Genomic DNA, 25,700 nt, shown 5'->3' with positions numbered 1-25,700 from the left:
TCAGCCTTCCTGCTCCTCTGATGCTGCTTGGCCTGCCGTGTTCATCCAGCTCTACACCTTGTTATCTCAGATTCTCCAGCATCTGCAGTTCCTACTATCTCTCCCCAGAATGTTATCCAGGTTTCTGGATTAACAGTCCAGCCATAATACCACTAGGCCATTGCCTTGCTGCTAGTTCACTAATGGCTGGTTCACTGGTTCACTAATGTCCTTTAGGGAAGGAAACTGCCATCCTTACCCTGGTCTGGGCCTACATGTGACTCCAGACCCACAGCAATGTAATTGATTCTTAACTGCCCTCTGGGCAATTAGGGATGGGCAATAAATGCTGGCCTAGCCAGCAACAGCCATATTCCATGAATAAATAAAAAAACTGTCCTTAAATTTATTTCCAAATATTGAATTGAATTAACTTTATTGTCATGTGTACACACATGAGTTCAGTGAAAAGTTTACAAGTCGCTACTTACGGCGCCATCTCAGGTACAGAGATACGTAGGTAAAGATTCTTGAGTACAAATACTTAGATATAAAAAAATTACTGGCCATTCCTTCACTGTCGCTGGGTCAAAATCCTGGAACTGCCTCCCTAACGGCATTGTGGGTAACGCCATGGGCTGCAGCTGTTCGAGAAGACAGCTCACATCTTCTCAAGGGAAATTAGGGATTGGCGGTAAAAGTTGGTCCAGCCCATGATGTCCACATCGCATAAATTAATAAAGCAATGAGGAGTAATATATTGCGATTTAGTTGTGAACGGGCAAATAGCCCATCTACTGTCTATTGAGATCAGTTGGGAATCAGGGATAGGCTTGTTGGGCTAAATGGCCTTCTCCTGTTCTCATTTCAGACATGAGGAAAGTTCAGTTCCCTCATGTGTTTCACTGGCACCTCGAGGGGCAATTAGGGATGAGCAATAAACGCCAGCTTTGACAACGATGCCCACGACCTATCACAGAATCCCTACAGTGTGGAAACAGGCCATTCGGCCCAACTAGTCCACACTGCCCCTCCTAACAGCATCCCACGCAGACCCATTCCTCTACCCCTGCATTTCCCACGTCTAACCCACCTAACCTAAACATCCCTGGACACTATGGGGCAATTTAGCACGGCCAATCCACCCTAACCTGCACATCTTTAGACGTGGGAGGAAACCAGAGCACCCGGAGGAAACCCACGCAGACATGGGGAGAATGTGCAAACTCCACACAGACAGTCGCCCGAGGGTGGAATCAAACCCAGGTCCCTGGCGCTAGCAGGAATTTAAAGAAACATCATAAGCCAGCCCAGGAAATTTCCATTTACCTCTACAGTGGCCTTGTAGGTCAGATCTGGCTTCTTTTTAATCTTCTTCTCCAAGTGGCTGCTGGCTTCTATCTGTTTGACTCCAGCACTGGTAGCCTTGTAGCCACAGTAGTAACCAGCAGGATCAGACTTGTAAAGCTGGGGTCCTCTCTCATCATCAATCGCTAACATGATCATACCTGGAGAATAAAGAGCTGGGGTGAGGCAGGTTTGACACATTCTGGCACACAGTTTTGACTTTGCTATACCAGTAGAGTTGCCAACTCTCTCTCTGGCATTATCCCTGGAGGTAGCATCACACAACTCAGAGATTGACTAGGTTAGATAACAAGGTGTAGAGCTGGATGAACACAGCAGGCCAAGCAGCATGAGAGGAGCAGGAAAGCTGACGTTTTGGGCCTAGACCCTCCTTTGGCCTGCTGTGTTCATCCAACTCTACACCTTGTTATCTCAGATTCTCCAGCATCTGCAGTTCCTACTATCATTGACTAGGTTAGGATTGTTTTCGCTGGAGTTCAGACGAATGAGGGGGGGATCTCACAGAGGCTTATAAAATTCTAACAGGACTGGACAGGGAAGATGCAGGGAGGATGTTCCCGATGGTGGCTGTGTCCAGAACCAGGGGTCACAGTCTGAGGGTTCGGGGTGGATCATTTAGGACAGAGATGAGGAGACATTTCTTCACCCAAAGAGTGGTGAGCCTGCGGAATTCATTACCACAGGAAGTAGTTGATGCCAAAGCATTGAATATATTCAAGAGGCAACTAGATATAACACTTGGGGAAAATGGGATCAAAGTTATGGGGAGAAAGCAGGATTAGGCTATTGAGTTAGGTGATCAGCCGTGATCATGATGAATGGTAGCGCAGGCTCGAAGGGCCAAATGGCCTCCTCCTGCTCCCATTTTCAACGTTTCTATGACATACCCGACGCCCATACTCCAACCCTTGGTCTCCTTCTGTTGGTGCTGTTGGCTCCTTATGGTCAATCTTTTAAAAAAAATGAATATTTATATGTGTATTGCTGGCAAGGCCGGCATTTATTGCCCATCCTTAATTGCTGATACACTACTTTAATTGGCCACATGGCTGTCTTGCAATGCAGAGTGACACCAACACACGGGTTCGATACCTACATTGGCTGAGGTTACCATGAAGGACTCAACCCTCACCTCCTGCCTGAGGTGTGGTGACCCTCAGTTGGGTGGCATGGTGGCTCAGTGGTTAGCACTACTGCCTCTTAGCACCAGGGACCTCAGTTCAATCCCACCCTTGTGCAATTCTCTGTGTGGAGTTTGCACATTCTCTCCATATCTGCGTAGGTTTCCTCTGGGTGCTCTGTTTTCCATAGTCCAAAGATGTGCAAATTAGGCGGATTGGCCATGCTAAGTTGCCCATTGTGTCCAGGGATGTGCAGGCTAGGTGGGTTAGCCAGGGGAAATGTGGTTTACAGGGAAAGGGTAGGGGGTTGAGTCTCGTTGGGATGCTCATCAGAGGGTCAGTGTGGACTCAATGGGCCAAATGGCCTGCTTCCACACTGTAGGAATTCTATGATTTAAATTCACCACTAGACATCTCTCTCTAATGAGAGCGCAGTGCTCTGGACTACATCAACTTTACCTCCACTATTACATGTAGGTCAGATAGGGTAAGGGTGGCAGATATCTGTACCTAAAGGACATTAAAGAACCAGATGGGATTTTAACCACAATCAGAAGTGGTTGCCATTGGGTTAACTTTTTATTGAATTCACATTTCACCATTAGATGACTGGCCTAGTGACTATACCACTGCATGATGGCCTAGTGGTATTATCGCTGGGCTGGTAACCCAAGGACCCAGGTAATGTTCTGAGGACCCAGGTTTGAATCCGCTATGAGGCAGATGGAGGAGTTTGAATTCATCAGAAATCTGGAATTAAGGGTCTAATGATGACTATGAATCTATTGTCAGGAAAAACCCATCTGGTTTACTAATCTCTTTTATGGAAGGAAACTGCCATCCTTATCTGGTTTGGCCTCCATGTGACTCCAGACCCACAGTGATGTGGTTGACTCTTAACTGTCCTCTTAGCAATTAGAGATGGTCAATAAATGCTGACCTAGCCAATGACAGCCTAATCTTGTGAATGAATAAAAAGAACCCCACCATTTTCCCAGATTAGACAGCAAAGAGACTCTTCGTTATTGAATTGGATAAAGATTACAGTTGGTGAAATAGCCTTCTCTCTGTCATCATTGTTATTAATGAGAGCGATAGAGTTTTTTCTCCTCAGACAGTAATTCCAACATGGAGTTGACTACTACAGGAAGTGAGACAATAGGGTCAACTGCTTTCAAAAGAAACTCGATGAGTACATAAGAGAAAATGAGATGTAAAGATGCTGAAAGTCTGAGATGAGGTGAGTTAGATCGAATGAAAGGAGCTTAAGTGGGCTAGAGACACCAGCACAGAGTTGGGCTGAATGGCCTATCTCAGTGTGAGATGATACTGGAGGGCCATCAGCCCTAGATGTTGTAGAAGTGACTCTGTCACTGTAAAAACACAGGCTTCTACCTGTAAAAATGTTCAGAAACAAGTTCTTCTTTTAAGAATACAGAATAGGCCATTTAGGACTGAGATGAGAAGAAATGTCTTCACCCAGAGTTTGGGAGCCTGTGGAATTCTCCAGCACAGAAAGCAGTTGAGGCCAAAATATTGAATTTTTTTCAAGAAGAAGTTAGCTTTAGATTTAAATTTACATTTTATTGTCACATGTACTCAAGTACAGGGGTACAAGAGTACAGTGAAAAATGTTCAATGTTGCCACACATAGCGCCATCTTAGGTAGAAAATCTTAGTTACAGAAATAGAAAAATAGATACAGTTCTTTGGGCTAAAGTGATCAAAGGGTATGGGGAGAAAGTGGGAACAGTTGGATGGTCAGCCATGATCATTTGGAATGGCGGAGCAGGCTCAAAGGGCTGAATGGCCTACTCCTATTTTCTGTGTTTCTATTTATACCCTTGGCTTTCCAATCTTGGGTCTACTGAATTTCCCTATCTCACAACGATCATAGAGTCATACAGCACAGAAACAGATACTTTGGTCCAACTCATCCATGCCAACAGCTTTCCCAAACTAAACTAGTCCCACTTGCCTGTGTTTGGCCCATATCCCTCTAAACCTTTCCTATTTGTGTACCCGTCAGAATGTCTTTTAAATGTTGTAACTGTACCTGCATCTACCACTTCCTCTGGCAGTTCATTCCAGATATGATCTACCCTCTGTATGAAAACATTGCCCCTCATGACCCTTTTAAATCTTTCTCCTGTCACTTTAAAATTATGCTCCTTAGCTTTGAACTCCCCTACCCTGGGGAAAAGACCTTTGCTATTCACCCTATCCATGCCCCACATGATTTTATAAACCTCTATAAGGTCACCCCCTCAACCTCCTACACTCGAGTGAAAAAAGTCCCAGCCTACCCAGCCTCTCATAACTCAAACTCTCTATTCCTGGCAACATGCTTGTAATTTTTTTTCTGAACCCTCTCCAATTTAATAATATCCTTCCCATAGCAGGGTGACCAGAACTATATACAGTATTCCAGAAGTGGCCTCACCAACATCCTGCACAACCTCGATATGATGTCTCAACCCCTCTACTCAATGGTCTGAGCAAAGTGTGCTAAATGCCTTCTTAACCACCCTGTCTAACTGTGTCGCAAATTTTAAAGAAGCATGTATGTGAACACATAAGTCTCTCTGTTCGAGAGAACTACCCAGGGCTCTACCATTAACTGTGTAAGCCTGCCCTTGTTTGTTTTATGTAGAGTGAATCATAGGATCCCTACAGCATGGAAGCAGGCTATTCAGCCCATATTGACCCTCTGAAGAAAATCCCATCCAGACCCACTCTGCTACCCTACCCTATCCTATCCCTGTAACCCTGCATTTCCCATGGCTAATCCACCCAGCCAGCATGTCCCTGGACAATATGGGTCAATTTAGCATGGCCAATCCACCTAGTGTGCACATCTTTGGACTGTGGGAGGAAACCGGAGCACCTGGAGGAACCCATGCAGACACGGGGAGAATGTGCAAACTCCACACAGACAGTCGCCCGAGGGTGGAATCAAACCCGGGTCCCTAGTGCTTTAAGGTAGCAGCGCTAACCACTGAGCCACCACTTACTGGGACAGTCCAGCACGCAGAGAAGAAAGGGGAAGGATAATGCTCATGGGTCATCTAGAAAGCTAAACAGTATCTATTTTAATCCAAGGAGCTTGACTGGTGAGGTGGAAGAACTTAGAGCATCGATCAGCAGTTGGAAATATTGTTGTAATCGCAGAGACATGGCTGAAGGAAGGACAGAACTGGCAGCTCAACATTGACAGAATTAGAAATTTAAGGAGTGATGCAGGGTGAGGAGAGAGTAAGATAGGTGGGGCATTGCATTAGTGGTAAAGGAATGCAGATATGAGGGAGGATGTCCCAGAAGTGTCTTGAAATTAAAGCACTTGAGGAGATTCGAAGGTCATAAAATGTGTGACATGAATGCAAATTAGTCTTTCTTAATTTTCCTTCCTTCGTCTTGGTGGCTCTCCACAATACAGACCTTGAACTCGCTCATCAGGTTTGACGATTTCAGAAAAAAATTCTGGAGAACTAATTTCCTGCTTCTTACAGCAGGCCAAAACTGTGTTGTCTAAAGAAGGTGCGAAAGATTGTTTTTTCAATTCTCTCTGGGACATGGGTGTCACTGGCTGGGCCGAGCATTTATTGCCCATCCCTAGTTGTCCCTTGAGAAGGTGGGGGTGAGCTGCCTTCCTGAACTGCTGCAGTCCGTGTGTTGTAGGTAAACCCACACCCTTACCCAGGGCAAGTGGGGAGTATTCCATCACCCTCCTGACTTGTGCCTTGTTGATGGTGGATAGGCTTTCAGGAGTCAGGAGGTGAGTTACATGCTGCAGTATTCCTAGTGTCTGACCTGCTCTTGTAGCCGCTGTGTTTATGTGGTGAGTCCAGTTGAGTTTCTGGTCAATGGTAACCCCCAAGATGTTGATGCTGGCAGATTCAGTGATGGTAACGCCATTGAATGTCAGTGGTTAGATTGGGGATATTGGTCACTGCCTGGCATTTGTGTGGTGTGAATGTTACTTGTCACTTGTCAGCCCAAGTCTGGATCTTAAGATTGTAGAACCAAAACGTGAATATGGGGTTAGGTAACTGAGGCACAATCTAATGGAAAATGAGCAACAGGTTTGAGGAGCTGAAGGGTCTCCTTCTGCTCATTATAGGAAACAGAACATAGAATCATAGATAGAGTCATAGGGATGTACAGCACGGAACAGCCCCTTTGGTCCAACTTGTCCATGCCAACCAGATATCCTAAATTAATCTAGTCTCATTTGCCAACATTTGGCCCATATCCCTCTAAACCCTTCCCATTCATATACCCATCCAGATGCCTTTTAAATGTTGTAATTGTACCAGCCTTCACCACTTCCTCTGGCAGCTTCTTCCGTACACGCACCACCCTCTGCATGAAAAAGTTGCCCCTTAGGTCCCTTTTAAATCTTTCCCCTCTCACTTTAAACCTATGCCCTCTAGTTTTGGACTCCCCCACCCTGGGGAAAAGATCTTGTCTATTCACCCCATCCATGCCCCTCATGATTTTATAAACCTCTATAAGGTCACCCCTCAGCCTCTGATGCTCCAGGGAAAATAGCATCAGCCTATTCAGCCCCTCACTGTAGCTCAAACCCTCCAACCCTGGCAAGATCCTTGTAAATCTTCCCTGAACCCTTTCAAGTTTCACAGTATCCTTCTGATAGCTGGGAGACCTAAAATAAATTGAATATTGCAAAAGTGGCCTAACCAATGTCCTGTACAGCCGCAACATGACCTCCCAACACCTATACTCAATGCACTGACCAATAAAGGCATTCATATCAAATATGTTCTTCACTAGAGATAACAAGGTGTAAAGCTGGATGAACACAGCAGGTCAAGCAGCATCAGAGGAGCAGGAAAGCTAACGTTTCGGGCCTAGACCCTTCTTCAGAAATTTCTTCACTATCCTGTCTACCTGCATGTCCACTTTCAAGGAACTACGAACCTGTACCCCAAGGTCTTTTTGTTTGTCAACATTCCCCAGGATCTTAAAATTAAGTGTATAAGTCGTGTTCTGATTTGTCTTTCCAAAGGGCAGCACCTCACATTTATCTAAATTAAAATCCATCTGCCACTCCCCGGCTCATTGGCCCTTCTGATCAAAGTCCTGTTGCACTCTGAGGTAACCTCAGCTTTACAAAACGTGATTTCAATGACCCTTAGATCTCAACAAGGCCATTCTGGCCATCAACCCTACACTGGCTCTTTCAAAGGTCAATCCAGTCAGTCCTACAGCCCATCCCTTTTTGGATCCCTTTTATTTCTCAGCCTGGTTCCTAGTCCATTTCCACTTGGAGAGCATCTTTGAATGTGTTTCTGCTGCTCTTTCAGGGAGCTGTCTCCAGACCCTAATGGCTGACGGGGAGAGGGAAATGTTTTGTACTTACAACATCCCAAAGGTCTCATTTCCGCGTTCTGAGTATAAACCTGGCAGATGCTAGCCATTCGCTTGCACAACATGTCCATTGGGATGTCATAGCCGTACTTGTATTTCCACTTCGTGGCTTCATAGCGTGCTCTCTGAACCTGGGAGCGGCAATCCGCTGGTTACATCAGCAGAGGGGCAGGGGGGTGGGAACGAAGAAAATGGTACATTGAGAAACATAAGAACATGGGCAACAGGAGTAGGCCATTCAGTCCCCCTGAGCCCCGCCATTAAATAAAACCTCAACCCCATTTACCACATTATCCCTAAATCCCTTAACACTTTTTTATTCATTCGTGGGATGTGGGCCTCTCTGGTTAGGCCAGCATTTATTGCCCATCCCTAATTGCCCAGAGGGCACTTAAGAGTCACCCACAATGCTGTGGGTCTGGAGTCACATGTAGGCCAGACCACAGTTTCCTTCTGTAAAGGACATTAGTGAACCAGAGTGAGTTAATTTTGAATTAAAGGAACGTGAATGTTAACAAGGAATAAAAATGGCTTACCGAGCATTCCAGTCATGACACAACCAATCTTGTCAGTCAAATGATAAAGATTTGTGACTGTACTGGCATCGATGAGCTTGTCCTGAAAAACACCAACAACGTAAAGAAAATTAAATACTGCAGGTGCTGGAAATCTGAGATATAAGCTGAATATTTTGTAAATATTCAGCAGGCCTGGCTGCACCTGTAGAGAGAGAAACAGAACTAAGTTTCCAGTCATGGTTGTTCATCTCGTCACTCCGAAACATTAACTGTGTCACTCTCCCTTTGGATGGTACCAGTCCTGCTGATTGCACTATTGCATTTTCTACTCCTTTGTCTGGAGATCTCTGCACAAAAGCGGGTCTGATCCACTCAGCTCCACCAAGGGTAGGATATGGAGACAAGTGACGGCACTGCTGCCTCACGGCACCAGGGACCTGGGTTTGATTCCACCCTCGGGTGGCTGTGTAGAGTTTGCATGTTCTCCCTGTGTCTGTGTGGCTTTCCTCTGGGGGCTGTGGTTTCCTCGCACAGTACAAAGAGGTGCAGGTTAGGTGGATTGTCCATAGTGTTCAGGGAGGTGTAGGCTAGGTGGATTAACCATGTGAAATGTAGGGTTACAAGAATAAGGTGGGTTTGGGTGGGATATTCTTCAGAGGGTCGGTGTGGACTTGATGGGCTGAAAGGCTTACTTCCACACTGTAGGGATTCTAAGTTGTCAGTCCACTCCAACCAGAACGGGGATTGAAGTCTGTAGCAATGCCATCAATCCAACCCACAGACAGAACTCTTCTGAAGAAGGGTCAGACCGGATTCAAAATGTTTCCCTCTCCACAGATTCTGCCAGTCATAGAGCTGAAACAGCATTGAAACAGATCCTTCAGTCCAATTCGTCCATGCTGACCAGATATCCTAAATTAACCTCATCCCGTATGGCCCATATCCCTCTAAACCTTTCCTATTCATGTACCTGTCTAAATGTCTTTATGTTGCAACTGCACCAGCTTCCACCACTTCCTCCAGCAGCTCATTCCATACATGCACCACCCTCTGCGAGAAAATGTTGTCCCTTAGGTCCCTTTTAAATCTCTCACCTTAAACCTATGCCCTCTAGTTTTGGATTCCACTACCCTGGGGAAAAGACCTTGACTATTCACATTATCCATGCCCCTCATGACCTCAGCCTCTGATGCTCCAGGGAAAATAGCCTCAGCCTATTCAGCCTCTCCCTATAGCTCAGACCCTCCAACCTGAACCCTTTCAAGTTTCACAACATCCTTCCTATAGCAGGGAGATCAGTATTCCAAAAGTGGTCTAACCAATGACCTGTGTTTGTTTCAGATTTCCAGTATCCACAGCATTTTGCTTTTATTCAAGTCGTGGGACTTGGAATTTGGAGCTTCTGGCTTGGAGGCAGGTACATTACATGCTGTGCCACAAAACCTGCTATTTTCTATTTATGTTCCAGAAATGACAATACCAGATTCACACAGTCTGCCCATGAGGATATCTCTCCTCTATCATTCCAAAGGAAAACATGTAATACTCTCACCTGCATTCTCTCTAATTTCTCTTTGCACATATCATGTTTGTTACAGTAAATTAATAGCCATTAAAAATAAGGTGGTACAAAAATAGAAGTTGCTAGAAGCTCAGCAGGTCTGGCAGCATGTGTGAAGAAAAAATCAGAGTTAACGTTTCGGGTCCTCAGAATTGGCCAAGCGGAGGAGGGTGGTGGTGGGTGGGGATGGTTCAGGCCTTTGCTCCAGGAACAAACAGAGAGCCCTAGGACCCTCCTGGTGGGGAATGGACGTGTAAAGGGATTGCACGTCCATGGTAAAGAGGAGGCAGCTGGAACCTGCAAACTGGAAGTTTTGAAACCGGCGTAAGGCGTCAGAGGAATCACGGATGTACGTAGACAGGGACTGGACCGGGGAGAGAAGACTGAGTCAAGGTAGAAAGAGATGAGTTCTGTGGAGCAGGAGCAGGCTGAAACAATGGTCTGCCCAGACAGTCCTGTTTGTGGATTTTTGAAGGAGGTAGAATCGAGCTGTGCGGGGTTGGGGGACTATGAGCTTGGAAGCAGTTGGGGGGAGGTCACCAGATGAAATGAGATCAGTTACCGTAGTAGATACAATGGCCTGATGTGTCATGGTGGGGTCATGGTCCAAGGGAGGACAGGAGGAGGTATCTGAAAGCTGGCGCTCAGCCTCTGCAATGTAGGGGTCAGTATGCCAGACTGCAACAGCACCATCCTTATCGGCAGGCTTAATAACAAAGTCAAGATTAGATCTAAGTGCACGGAGTGCAGTCAGTTCGGAGGGAAATGGGTTGGATTGGGTGAGGGGGGGCAGGGGCAGAGAAATTGAGGCGAACAATATCACACTGTTCTCAGGAAGGGTCACTGGAACCGAAACGTTAACTCTGATTTTTCCTTCGGACCTACTGAGCTTCCAGCAACTTTTGTTTTTGTTCCTGAGTTATAGCATCTGCAGATCTTTCGGTTTTTAAAAATAAGATGATATTTGAAACTTTCTCAGCGTTTTAGCCTGACTTTCCTGCTCCTGTGATGCTGTCTGACCTGCTGTGCTTTTCCAGCCCCACACCTATAGACACCCACACGTTCACAATCAGCCAATTAATCTACAGTTCCGGTTGTTGGGAGACAGTTGGTCCAGAATGCCACTTGGTGGATCAACCTTGCAGCTACACCGTGATGGTTGACATAGCAAAACTGAATGAGAGATATTGATCTTAACAAGTGGTAAATGTTAAGTAGGGAAAGTTGCTAATTTTTAAAAAGGGACAAGTTGCACCTAAAACAAAGTAAGGCTTGTGACCCAGTGTAATGTTGGCAGCAAGAGCAATAAGCAGCACCTTTCACATCCTTGGGTCTCCTGGATGTGGTCCTTAACCAATTGGTTCATTTGAATGCAGTCACTGTTGTAATGTAAGAAAACTCAGCAGCTAATTTGCGAACAGCAAGCACCGAATAACAGTAAGTGAGTTGATTATCATCAAGTTTTAACAATGACAAATGACCGTAAGGATACGTATTACATTGGTGCTCCTAATTTCTTGCATTTAAATCCCTTCCCTCTCCAAATTTCTGCAACCTCCTCATCCTACATTAATCTCCCAACACCTACCACACATCGATCCTCTCCACTCCCCTTCAAATACCAATTTTTTCTTTATTCATTCATGGGATGAGGGAGTCGCTGGCCAGGCAGCATCTATTGCCCATCCCTAATTGCCCCCAGAGGGCAGTTAAGAGTCAGCCACATTGCTGTGGGTCTGGAGTCACATGTAGGCCAGACCAGGTAAGGATGGTAGTTTCCTTCCCTAAAGGGCATTAGTGAACCAGATGCGTTTTTACGACAATTGACAATGGATTCACGGTCATCATTAGACTCTTAATTCCAGATATTTATTGAATTCAAATTCCACCATCTGCCCTGGCGGGATTCAAACCCAGGTCCCCAGAACATTATTTGGGTCTCTGGATTAACAGTCCAGCGATAATACTACTAGGCCATCGCCTCCCCATTAAATGCTCAAGTCTGCCCCCAGAGGTGCAGACATTCTGATATCCCCTCCCTAAATCCTCATTTAAAGATCCCCCCCTTAAAAAGCACAATCGGAGCAAGGTCTTGGTCACCCACACTTGATAATCGGCTGACACACTTGTTTAGAGATAGTAAGAACTGCCGATGCTGGAGTCTGAGATAACAAGGTGTGGAGCTGGAGGAACACAGCAGGCTGGGCAGCATCAGAGGAGCAGGAAAGCTGACGTTTCTGAAGAAGGGTCCCGACCCGAAACGTCAGCTTTCCTGCTCCTCTAATGCTGCCTGGCATGCTGTCTTCATCCAGCTCCACACCTTGTAATGACACACTAGTTTGTTTTTGGCCCAACCGCGGCCCTAGTGAAGCACTTGGGTGATGTACAAACGTGTCTCGTTGTGCGCCTGGAACTGGACTCGAGCAAGAGTCAGGAACGTCGGGGTGAAAGGCAGCAAAGCCCAAAAGGTGACTGTACTCACTGCCACTTTCTTCTGGGTCACGGCAACGACCGAATCCTTCCCCCTCACGGCCACTGTTGTAAGGCCACCCTGGTTTATAGCTTTGAATGCATACTCTGAAAGAGCAAAGGAGCAGATTAGCCATTGCAGAACCTGTCCAACAGTAACAGAAGTCAGGGATTACTCCCGAAAGGAATGGAGAATCCTGCACAGCAGTCATCTATAAATAGTGCCTCATATGGCAGTACAAACCCTGGCAGCCCAGTTTTTAGAGGGCTTTATCCCTGAATATTTTCTTCAAACGAAACCTCAACCTGAACCAGTGAAAGGTGAATTGCATCATTTATTGTCACGTGTATTCAATATAAAACACAGTGAAAAGTGTGTACCATCGCCATTCAAAGGCGACATTCTCATCAACTTTAAATAAAATTACAAACAAAGAAGGATAACTTGAAAATAGTCCAACTTTCCCTTCTCCGCTGCTACAGTCCTACCCTGGGCTTCGCCAGCCCACGCCACATTGTAGGATTCCTCTGGTCTTCCTGATTGACCTAATCAGACGCCAGAAAAACCACAATGGCTGGTGGACAAACTAAAATGGGGCCAGTTTGCGGGAGAAGGTCATGCAGCTGGGGAGGGGTGAGGCGATGGAGGGATGGGAAAACAAGGATGACAGAGAATTTTAAAATGGATGCATCGCTTCTCTGAGACCCAAAGCAGTTGGAGCAAGCACCAGGGGTGACGGCTGAATGGAATTTGTTTAGCCTTAAAACAGGGGCAGCAGAATTTGGCAGGAGTCAAATGTAGAGCTAACAAAGGCAAGGATATGGGATTCAACAGCTGAGGGGCTAAAGCAGGGCAGATTGGTAGGATGTTATGGAGGTGGGAATTGGAAGTGTTAGTGACGGCACTAATATATGATTCAAAGCTCAAGCCAAGGTCAAAAAACCACATCTGCCAGGACAAATTGTATTCTTGAAGCGGAATTACGGATGTGCTATTGTATTGGCTGCATTTCATCAGCTTGAAACACAGGAGCCTGGGAGTCTGAGTACTGCAATTCTTGAATTGAGTCGATCAAAGTTTTCTGATTATGTCTGATATCCTAAATCAGGGCTGTTTTATATTAGAATTGTGAAATCAAAAAGATTTTTCATAATAACAGAAGGAAAATGTCTGTTTTCAGTCTTTTTCCTCTGTCTGTTTTATTTATCCACTGGTTATGTAAAACCCAAAATTTAGCTTTGATTTGCATTTTTAGAGGATGTTCCTAGTGTGAGGCCCTAAACTGTAGCTTACTTAGTTCATGTCTAAATCCAGCATTACTACAGTGTCAAGTTTCATGATACTTTCTCAAACTCCTCTGGATTGTTTGAATCCGGGTTTCAATGGTAATATGAAGTGAGCAAAAGCCTGACTACACTTTCTGAGTACAACTTAACACACTATCATCAATTAACACAGTAATGAACACTGTAGAACTTTTCACTTTTTTCAAATGGGACTAGATTAATTTAGGATATCTGGTCGGCATGGATGAGTTGGACCAAAGGGTCTGGTTCTGTGCTGTACATCACTGTGACTCTATAATATTCTTACCTGTATTCCCTTTAATTTCTCTTTGTGCATTTCATATTCGTTGCACTATGATTCTGTTTTTGTACCTAATCTATTTTAGTACCTAAGATTTGTAACTAGGTACTTTGTACCTAAGATGGCGCACTGTGTGGCAACATTGCACACTTTTCATTGTAGTCATGTACTTCTGTATTTGGGTACAGGTGATGATAAAACCTAATTGTAATTCTAGTTCCTGAGAATTGCAGAGTTAAGTGAAATTGCATTATTCAATGCACACCTTCCCAAAGAAACCCATGTAAATGTTTGGGTCACATGCCTCCAAAGTCAAACAAGTACAGAATGCAAGCACAAAGTTAATGAAAAACACACGAGAAAGAATATCTTTTAATGTATCCTACCTCGTATCCAAGATTGCTTATCTAGAGGATAAGTGATGGAAGACAGTGGTTAGGTTTTAGAAGCGTATGCAGTCTTTATTGAGGCAAGTGACAGCCAAGACGACTGGAAATGAACAGGAACTCGCCCTGAAATACTGGAGCATTGATTGCTCGGAGCTGCTGGCATCAGGTAGGGATAGTGAAAATCCCAAATCAAAACCACTTTATTGGAATCATGGGCATTAAAGGGAAGTAACAATGGTTCTGAAGAAGGGTGAAAACAGAAATAAAGAACCTTTTCTGATGAAGGGTCTAGGCCCGAAACGTCAGCCTCTCTGCTCCTATGATGCTGCTTGGCCTGCTGTGTTCATCCAGCCCTGCACCTTGTTGTCTCGGATTCTCCAGCATCTGCAGTTCCTACTATCTCTGATAAAGAACTGTGAATGCTGGAAATCTGAAACAAAAACAAATGTTGCTGGGAAAACTCAGCAGGTCTAACAGCATTTGTGGAGAGTTATCATTTCAGGTCCAGTGACCCTTCTTCTGAAGTTAACATTACCTGTGTTTTCTCTCCACAGTTGTTACCACACCTGCTGAGTCCCTCCAGCAATTTCTGTTTTTGCTTCAGATTTCCAACAGCAGCAGATCTTTGCTTGATTTTAAAGTTAAAATGGTGTTCTGGCAATAACCAAAATTGTGTGAATCTGTGACAAATCCTGGGAAGGATTTGGAACCTTTGATGTAACAACATTGTAGTGGTCTAGTGCATGGGGTTTAGTTAGTTCAGTTGGCGGGAGGCTGGTTTGTGATGCAAAGTGATATGACCAGTTTTCTCAAACTAACCTAGTCCTATTTGTCTGTGTTTGGCCCATATCCTTCTAAATCTTTCCTATTCATGCACCTGTCCAAATGTCTTTTAAATGGTGTAATTGTACCAGCCTCCACCACTTCCTCTGGCAACTCAGTCCATACATGCACCACCCTCTGTGTGAAAATATTGCCCCTCAGGTCCCTTTTAAATCTTTCCAGTCTCACCTTAAACCTATGCCCTCTAGTTTTGGACTCCCCTACCCTGGAGAAGAGACCTTCACTATTCACCTTATCAATGCCTCTCATGATTTTATAAACCTCTATAAGGTCACCCCTCAGCTTCCTAAACTCCAGGGAAAAATACTCCCAGCATCTCCTTTTAACTCAAACCCTCCAGTCTCTGTAACATCCTTTTCAATCTTTTTTGCACCCTGTCCAGTTTAATAATGTCCTTCCTATAGCAGGGCCACCAGAATTGTGTGCAGTACTCCAAATGTGGCCTCACCAATGTCTTGCACAGTCGTAACAGGTCAGCATGGACGAGTTGGGCTGTAGGGCCTGTAAGCCATGCTATGCTATACGACTCTATAACAGCTCAATTCCTGTACAGGCTGAGGTTACTATCAAAAATTCTCCTCAACCTCTTCCTCCATACCCCCTCCCTCCAGGATATGGTGATCCTCAGGTTAAACTCTCCACCTATACTCTGAGAGAGTGGCCTTCTGGGACTATGGCAACTGTTCTTTTGTTAGTCATTAACAATGAGGAAGGAGGGTGGGATTGTAATCCGAATTGAGTCATGCTAGGTTAGACACCTTCGGGAAATTCTTACGTTTTAAGGGAACTAAATAATCAGAAATTAATAACTGAGGAACTGCAGAATAATCTTGGCAGAACATAAAAAATTCCAACTTTACTCAATGAAAAGTATGTGCAGAATGACATAAATGCTTAGGTCTCCAGCAACCCCTGCTCCTTCTTTCGGTTCAGTGTTTAGCAACATGTTTATTCAAGCTAAGAACTCTGTAGATAGTTTGAAAGGGTTAAAAAAAATTGATAGGATTAACTCAGCCAGTAAAATGAGCCTCTGCTGCAAAAGAAAACTTTTAAGTATTTTAAGGGATTTACTTCGAGATAAAGCTTGAAAATCTGAAGTGTGCACTGAAGGCAAAAATGAAAGCAAGTGTCAATCAAGTGTACATTCCGCCCCTCATCCTTGCGCCGATTGGCGAATGGGCAGTGATTGACATGTGGGTCTGCCTCGCCATTGGATAGCCTGGCTGTCAATCTCAGGGATGGCTTTATTGGTAGACCTGGGTGCAGCGAAGAAGCTGGAAGAGCTGCAGGTACCTGAATGCAAAGCTATAAAGAGGGAGGACAGAAGTTGCAAACTACTGACCGACTTGGTAGAGTCTCCCCTCGGGGGAAAAGATGGTGATGTGACGATCAAAGCCAGCGCTGGAGCCGCGGCTCATCCTTAAAGCGAGACCGGCGCAGAAATGGCGAAGTTTCTTACTTTTGGACTTTTACTTTCAATTTCAGAATCAAACACACGCACACCAACCAGGAAATAACTGCCCACAGCTAGCAGTTTTGATTCTGCAGATCAGATTTAGCTTCTGGCCCTGGCTGTCATTCCCTTTCACATCATTCTGCAGGAGTTTGCCCACAACTGAATTGCAATTGGATAGCACCCTTGGCAACTACTGGCCGTCAATGAAGCATTTCTTGAAGTATGGTCAATGCTGTAATGTAATGGCAACCAATCTTTACACAACAAGCTCCCACAAACTTTGCAGATGATGTGTTTTCAGTGATGTTGATGGAGAGGTAGATGTTGGCAGGAAGTGGGGGTTTATGACAATTTGATCCACTGCATTCACTGCTCACAATGTGGTCTCCTCTATGTTGGAGAAATGAGGTGTAGGCTGGGTGACCACTTCGCAGAACACCTACGTTCTGTCCGCAAGAAAAACCCTGAGCTTCCAGTTGCCTGCCGCTTCAACACACCGCTGTGTTCCCCAGCCAGCATCTCTGTCTCCGGCTTGCTGCAGTGCTCCAGCGAAGCTCAGCGCAAGCTGGAAAAACAGTACCGCATTTTCCACTTGGGAACCCAGCAGCCTCCTGGACTCGATATCGAGTTCAACTACTTTTAGGCTGAAGTTTGACCATGTTCTTACCCCAGACCCCACACAGCAGGCCTTGTTATCACATAATCTGCTATTACACAGGCCTTGTTATCACATAATCTGCTATTACACACAGCCTGTTGTTAGTCACTAACAGTCCCCATTAACAGCTATTCATCCTCCTAGCCAGATCGTTATCCAACTGTTGCCTCTCTTTGAGCTCTATCCCCACCTATCATTTACTCCTTACCCCCTCCTCCCACCTTATCTTCTGCACATAAACTGACGTTTTCCTAGCTCCGAGATATCAAGGTGTAGAGTTGGATGAACACAGCAGGACAAGCAGCATCAGAGGAGCAGGAAGGCTGATGTTTCGGGCTTTGACCCTTCTTCAGAAAAAGGGAGCTAAGATATAGCTTTTCACCCAATTTAAGATATAAGATTAAGCTAAGATATAGCTTTTCCACTCTTTTTAAAGAATTTTCCTAGCTCCCATCAGTTCAGAGGTACAGTCAACGCACCTGAAATGTTAACTCTGATTTCTCTCCACAGATGCTGCCAGACCTGCTGAGCTTTTCCAGCAATTTCTGTTTTTGTTTCTACATTCGCAGTTCTTTCAGTTTTTATTTAGTGTGTAACTCTCTGCTCTTTTTAAACTAGGACTCAATGTTCACCTGAGGGGCTACCTGTGAGAGTACGGCACTCATTCAGTACTCATATTTCTCTCCTGATGTCCTGCTGTTGCCCCCCCATCGCTGTCAGACTGGGGGTCACCTAAAAGTCAGACTGGATAAGGACACATTTCTCTAATCATACCAATGAAGCAGTTTTTATGACAGACTGGTAGCATCAACCCTTCCCCTCTTGAGGGGCCCTGAGCCACGACCTCTGAAAAAAGCAAAAGAAATATTTAGATGTACACTGGTGATGCTAAGGTATAGAAGGCAACAGGCCAAGTGCTGGAAAATGGGGTTAAGATAGTTAAGAATAACACAGTGTAGAGCTGGAGGAACGCAGCAGGCCAGAGAAGCAGGAAAGTTGACGTTTCAGGTCGGGGCCCTTACTATATCTTAAAATAGTTAGGAAGTTGCTTTTGACTGGCACAGACTCAATGGGCTGAAGGGCCTTTCTCCACGCTTCTCTCCCCCTCATTTGAGACACAAAGGTATTAGGATGGATGACCAAAATCTTGGTCCAAAAGGTAGATTTTAAGGAGTGTCTCAAATGAGGGGGAGAGAAGCAGGGATGTTTAGGGAAGGAATTCCAAAGCTCAGAGGCCAGGAAGCAATTGGTCACAGTGAAGGATGACACAGCAATAAAACCAGGCCTACCCTCCATCCTAATATCTTTGTGTTCATAGAATAACAGAAGTCTACAGCATGGAGAAAGGTCATTCGGCCCATTGAGTCTGTGCCATTCAAGAGCAAAGTCCTAACTATTTTAATCCCATTTTCCAGCACTTGGCCTGTTGCTTTCTATACTTTGGCATCACAAGTGCACATCTAGATATTTCTTAAACATTATGAGAGTTTCTGCCTCCACGACTAGAGGTTTATAAAATCATGAGAGGCATGGATAGGGTGAATGGCCAAAGTCTTTTTCCAGGGTAGGGGAGTCCAAAACTAGAGGGCATAGGTTTAAGTGCGAGGGGAAAGATTAAAAAGGGACCTGAGGGGCAGCTTTTTCACACAGAGGGCGGTGCGAGTATGGAATGAGCTGCCAGAGGAGGTGGTGGAGGCTGGTACAATTACAACATTTAAAAGGCATCTGGATGGGTACATGAACAGGAAGGGTTTAGAGGGATATGGGCCAAATGCTGGAAAATGGGACTAGATTAATTTAGGATATCTGGTTGGCACTGATGGGTTGGATTGAAGAGTTTTTTCCCATGCTGTACAGCTCTGTGACTCGATAACACCCTTCTAGGCAGTAAGTTCCAGACTCCCACCAACCTCTGGCTGAAAAAAAATGCTTCCTCACATTCCATCTAAACCTCCTGCCCCTTACTGTAAATCTATGCCCCAAGTCATTGATCCCTCCTTCAAAGGGAAATGTTACTTCCCGTCTACCCAGTCTATACTCCTCATAATATTACACATCACAATAATGGCCTCCCTCTGGTCTTCGGAAAACATCCTTTGTCTGCCCAGTCTCTCATTGTAGTTAGGACTCTTGAGCCCAGGCAACGTCCTGGTAAATCTCCCTTGCACCATCCTCAGTGTCATCACATCCCTCCTATAATGTGGATTCCAGAACTGCACAGAATACTGTCGCTGTGACCTAACCAATATTTTATATAGTTCCAGCATCACCTCCCTGCTCTTAAATGCTATGGCTCAGCTAATAAAGGCAAATATTCAGGGAAAACTGTCACAGTTTCTTCAATTTATTCTCAACACTGAAGTTCCCATTTTTGGAACCATTCTGGTAAATCACTTCTCCCCAAGGCTGTCAGTGAAACAGAAACCAAGGTACCTTTCTTTGAGGTTAGGGTTTATTAACTACTCAGTCTTACAGATCCTTTCACATGCCAGTCCTGCACGTTCCCCTTTTATTACGATTTTGATTAAGCCAATTAATGGCTAATGGGCAAGGTGGCTCACTCAGTAGCACTGCTGCCTCACAGTGCCAGAGACCTGGGTTCAATTCCAGCCTTGGGTGACTGTTTGTGTGGAGTTTGTATGTTCTCCCTGTATCTGCATGGGTTTCCACCTGCAGTCCAAAGATGTACAGGTTAGGTGGATTTTGCATTTTATTCACTTGTGGGCATTGCTGGCTGGGCCAACAATTATCACCCCATCCTTTGTATCCCTTGAGAAGGTGGGGGTGAACTGCCTTCTTGAACCACTGCAGTCCACCTGCTGTGGGTTGACCTACAATGCCCTTCGGGAGGGAATTCCAAGATTTTGACCCAGCGACACTGAAGAAACGGCGATATATTTCCAAGTCAGGATGGTGAGGGGCTCGGAGTGGAACTTGCAGGGGGTGGTGTTCCCATGTATCTGCTGTCCTCGTCCTTCTGGATGGAAGCAGTTATGGGTTTGGAAGGTGCTGCCTGAGGATCTTTGGTGAATTTCTGCAGCGCATCTTGTAGATGGTATGCACTGCTGCTACTGAGCGTCGGTGGTGGAGGGAGTGGGATGTTTATGGATGTGGTGCCAATCAAGCGGGGGCTGCTTTGCCCTGGATGGTGTTGAGCTTCTTGAGTGTTGTCGGGGCTGCACCCATCCAGGCAAGTGGGGAGTATTCCATCACACCCCTGACTTGTGCCTTGTAGATGGTGGGACAAGCTTTGGGGAGTCAGGAGATGAGTTACTCACTGCAGTATTCCTATCCTCTGACCTGCTCTTGTGGCCACTGTGTTTATGTGGCGAGTCCAGTTCAGTTTCTGGTCAATGGTAACTCCCAGGATGTTTATACTGGGGTATTTGGTGATGGTAACAGTCTAGGGACAGTGGTTATATTGTCTCTTGTTGGTGATGGTCTTAGCCTGGATTAGCCATAGTAAATGTGGGGTTACAGGTCTGGGTGAGATGCTGTTTGGACTGTCTGTGCAGAGTCAATGGGCCTTTTGGCCTCTGTCTGCACTGTAGGGATTCTATGGTTAATACCATGGGTGGTTTGGTAATGGGGAAATAAAACCCCTGTCCAGTTGTGTGTAAGAGCCCTTCTGGTATAAAAGAAAAAAAAACAGTGAGGCAGCAGTGCTAATGACTGAGCCACCGTGCCCCTTAATCATTAATTGGCTTAATCAAAATAGTAATAAAAGGGGAACGTGCAGGACTGGCAAGTGAAAGGATCTGTAAGACTGAATAGTTAATAAACCCTAACCTCAAAGAAAGGTAGGGGGTCTAGGCCCGAAACGTCAGCCTCTCTGCCCCTCTGATGCTGCTTGGCCTGCTGTGTTCATCCAGCCCTGCACCTTGTTGTCTCGGATTCTCCAGCATCTGCAGTTCCTACTATCTCTGATTCAATTTTAACCCCACTCAAAGAAAGGTACCTTGGTTTCTGTTTCACTGACAGCCTTGGGGAGAAGTGATTTACCAGAATGGTTCCAAAAATGGGAACTTCAGTGTTGAGAATAAATGGAAGAAACTGTGACAGTTTTCCCTGAATATTTGCCTTTATTAGCTGAGGCATAGCATTTAAGAGCAGGGAGGTGATGCTGGAACTGTATAAAATATTGGTTAGGTCACGCGAGAGTATTCTGTGCAGTTCTGGAATCTGCATTATAGGAGGGATGTGATGACACTGAGGATGGTGCAGGGGAGATTAAAGGCCTGTTGTGGTGCAATGGTGGACATTAGCACCGACCTCGGAGGCCCAGGTCCACTTCCTGAACAGGTTGATTGAAAATATCTTAATCAGGCTAAGTTTGGAAGATTACATACCCATAGACGGGCACTATAACAAAAGTCACAATCTCAAAGTAACTTAGATTAACTCAGTGTGGCAGGTATCTCTGACTCCAACATCTGCAGTTCCGACTATCCTTAGAATAACTCAGCATCATTTTAGATGTTCCTTTAACCCTGTGATGCCCCACTGACTGCAGTGAGCCAGTGGACACTGTATGTTCCCACTCCAAGTATACCTGTGGTGGTTCCCCTGTTTTCGTAATATCCAGAAGTCCTCTTACGCACAATCGAATGCTTTTATCACCCTCACCAAATCTCCCGTATTTTTTTTTCATCTATTAAGCACCACCAGTAAATCACCAGTGGTTTCCAATTGATTAATTTACGTGCTTAGCCTGTTCAGGGCAATGGAAATCGTCAAAGGTGCTTTCCCCCTTCATATTTCCCAATGAGTTAATCAATTGACTCCAATCACCTACATAACTGCATAGTATTTTTGTTTAGTCCCCTCTTTCTCCCTTGACTCCCCCTCACATTTTGATGTTAGCAATGACCTTAACAGGCTTTGCTTCTAAATATGTAATTGGCCACACGGGTGTTTTCCTGGTGGTGAAGAAACAAAAATAATAAGGTCTATTGGTGTCTTTTTATTCTGCCTACTATGTGAAAAATAAATAGATATATGAAAGAGAAAAAGAAAAGACCCAGATGGGACTCTTGTGGTCAAGATGTGGAAGTGCCGGTGTTGGACTAGGGTGGACAAAGTCAGAGGTCACACAGGAACAGGTTATAGTCCAACAGGTTTATTTGAAATTGCCAGCTTTTGGAGCGCTGCTCCTTCATCAGGTGAAGTCAACTACATTCACCTGACGAAGGATCAACGCTCCAAAAGCTTGTGATTTCAAATAAACCTGTTGGACTATAACCTGTTATCGTGTGAGTTCAGACTCTTGTTGTACAGAGGTAGTGTCCCTACCCCTGGACTGCGAGGGCAGGGTTCAATCCAAGCTGCTCCAGAGGTGTGTAATAATAGCTCTTTAAAAAAATACTGAATAGTGGGGAGAAAAAGGGGGAAAAAAACCATAGTAGGGCTTTTGTATTACATGTTGGTGACCATCCCTCAGAACCAAGAGGCCCAGGTTCAAGTCCAACCTATTCAGTATGTGTTGGAACATCTTTGAACAGGTTAGTTAGAAGATAGTTATTAACACCTAATTTTTCCAGTTTAACAGGAAGAAGTAGAAAACTTGTTGATGAAAGTTTTGTATGGTGCAGTGGAAGTTTCACTACCTGTGGGCCTAGAGACCCAGCTTCAAGTCCCACCTGCACTAGAGGTGTGTAATAACATCACTGAACTGGTTGATTAGAAAAATAGGTTGACATTTTTAAAAATCAGATTTAATCAGCTCAAATTCCTGATTTACAGGTCGTAAATAAAGGTGAAAAGAAAGGCCAATTTGGTGATTCGAAAAGCTGTTCAGTTTGTGTGTGAAAGCACTTTTAGACATTTTTAAAACAAAACAGAAAACTTCCCTGGAAATTCCAGACTTAGCAATAAGCCATTTGTTAGCTGCATTCAAAAGAATGTAGAAGCAGAATGAGGAGTTGCCAGAGTTTTGTAGAAAATGTGGAAACTGCTGGAGAAACTCAGCAGGTCTTAAGAAGGTTTACTGGACTCAAAATGTTACCTCGGACATTTCTCCACAAATACTGTCAGACCTGCTGAGTTTCTCCAGCAGTTTCAGCTTATGTTTCAGATTTCCAGCATCCGCAGTTCTTTGTTGAAGTGAGGACTCCAGGATTCCAACAGGCCATTCCCAGTAATGGTAAACCCATTCAACCACCTGTCCATCAGGCATTGGGCAACACATAACATCCTCAAGGGAATGGAGAGGCTCGATCCTGTCAGATGGCCCCCAACCAGATAGTCAAACAGGTATCTAGTAAAATCAGGGTGGCATAGTGGCTCAGTGGTTAGCACTGCTGCCTCACAGTAACAGGATCCCGGGTTCAATCCCACCCTCGGGTGACTACCTGTGTGGAGTTTCTATGTTCTCCCTGTGACTGTGTGGGTTTCTTCCCACAGTCCAAGGGTGTGTGGGTTAGGGTGGATTTGTCATGGGAAATGCAGGATTATGGGGATAGGGTGGGATGCTCTTCAGAGCGTTTTTGTGGGCTGAATGGCCTGCTTCTGTACTGTAGGGAAAGGGCTCACAAGCACCTGAGACATACCTCCGCTGGTGAGAAAGGCACTTCCACCCAGATTTTTTCCCACACACCCAGGAAACTCTGCAATCTCAGGCATTAGAGTTGGCTGTGGTAGGGGACAGACTGCAGCTGCACCTCCCTGGGATGGAAAGTTTGGAGAGAGAGAGAGAGACACATACAGTGTGTTTCTGTTGAGGCTTGTCCCAGGCAGCTCTGTGATGCAGGACTCTGTACTCCATGGTCCGCTCACCGAAACAAATATCAATTGCACCTGGAGGGCCGTCAATGCGGGAATGACGCAGTTTGATCTGCCTGGAGCTTGCTGGTTTTCCAGAGCAAGGAGTTGTCTTCGAAAGAGTGTTACAAGCTGGCATATTCCAAGGTCCAGGACTTCATTTCTGAAGGAAGAACTAAACTAAAGAACAAAAGGAAGAACTGAAGTAAAGTCCCAAGGTGTGTAGATTAGATGGATTGGCCATGCTAAATTGCCCACAGTGGTGCTGTCTAGTTGGGTTAGCCATGGGAAATGCAGGGTTACAGGGATAAGGTGGGGGTGTGGATCTGGGTGGGATGCTCATTGGAGGGTCAGTATGGACTCAGTGGGCCAAGTGGCCTGCTTCCACACTGTAGACAGTACAGTCATGGGCAGAGCAGTTGCCGTACCAAGCTGGGAATCATCCGGATAGAATGCTTTCTGTGGTGCATCTATAAAAATTGGTAAGAGTCTTTATGGACATGGCTGAATTTCCTTAGCCTCCTGAGGAAGTAGAGGCGTTGCTGTACCTTCTTGACCATCACGTCAAGATGGGTGGACCAGGACAGAATGTTGATGATTGTCACTCCTAGGCACTTGATGCTCTCAACCATCTCTATCTCAGTGCCATTGATGTAGACAGGGGCGTGCCATCCACCTTGCTTTCTGAAGTTAGTGACCAGCTCTTTCGTTTTGTTGATGTTGAGGGAGAGATTGTTATCATTACACCAGGCCACCAAGCACTTTATCTCTTTCCAGTATTCTGTCTCATTATTGTTTGAGATCTGGCCTACAATGGTGGTATTTGCCTCTAGTCAGCATGGTTGAGCCACATTATGAGCTTGAGTGATTATTTATATCAGACCAGACCTCTGTCATGAGAGAGAGAGACAACTGATGGTAGATTAACCCTGAGGGTCACCATGCCTCAGTTTGGGGGAAAGGTTCAGAGGGAGAGAGTCCATCCTGGTACTCTGGCCAAATAGCTCACTGAGTAGAAGATACTGACACGAGAGTAGGAATCCAGAGGCTCAGGGAAATGCTGTAAGGACACTATAGAAGTTTATAAAATCATGCTGGGCATGGATAGGGTGAATCGCCAAAGTCTTTTTCCCAGGGTAGGGGAGTCCAAAACTAGAGGGCATAGGTTTAAGGTGAGAGGGGAAAGATTTAAAAGGGACCTAAGGGACATCTTTTTCATGCAGAGGGTGGTGCGTGTATGGAACGAGCTGCCAGAGGAAGTGGTGGAGGCTGGTACAATTACAAAATTTAAAAGGCATCTGGATGGGTATATGAATAGGAGGAGTTTGGAGGGATATGGGCCAAGTGGGACCAGATTAATTTAGGATATCTGGTTGGCATGGATGAGTTGGACCAAAGGGTCTATTTCCATGCTGTACAGCTCCAGGACTCTATGACACAGTAACTGGTGGAATTTAAGTTGTCATTAAAATGTGGAATATGAAGTTAGTCTCAATGATAGTGACCATGAAACTATCATCAACTGTCTGAAAAAAAAGACATCTTCTTCACTAATCAGAGATAGTAGGAACTGCAGATGCTGGAGAATCCGAGACAACAA

The 25,700-nt window shown here is 45.1% G+C and overlaps 1 protein-coding gene across 2 annotated transcripts in view; it reads right to left on the bottom strand.

Moving 5' to 3' along the window:
* The window catches only part of LOC109937201 (proteasome subunit alpha type-6-like), a 42,086-nt gene that overhangs the window by 6,146 nt on the left and 10,240 nt on the right, over positions 1-25,700 (bottom strand). The window contains exons 1-5 of one of the 2 annotated variants that reach the window (XM_020535802.2): positions 16,570-16,718; positions 12,421-12,515; positions 8,396-8,477; positions 7,852-8,007; positions 1,309-1,487 (exon numbers count right to left, since the gene is read on the bottom strand). In XM_020535802.2, coding sequence (XP_020391391.1) covers positions 1,309-1,487; positions 7,852-8,007; positions 8,396-8,477; positions 12,421-12,515; positions 16,570-16,645 — 588 coding nt within the window. In that variant the 5' untranslated portion in view covers positions 16,646-16,718. Of the gene's footprint in view, positions 1-1,308; positions 1,488-7,851; positions 8,008-8,395; positions 8,478-12,420; positions 12,516-16,569; positions 16,719-25,700 lie in introns of those variants that run through there. The other variant, XM_048618166.1, reaches the window with a different exon arrangement.

Source organism: Rhincodon typus, chromosome 39, assembly GCF_021869965.1.
Source record: "Rhincodon typus isolate 14 chromosome 39, sRhiTyp1.1, whole genome shotgun sequence".
Lineage (NCBI taxonomy): Eukaryota > Metazoa > Chordata > Chondrichthyes > Orectolobiformes > Rhincodontidae > Rhincodon > Rhincodon typus.
The sequence above is the reverse complement of the archived record's forward strand: the minus strand, read 5'-3'. Positions and strand labels throughout refer to the sequence as shown.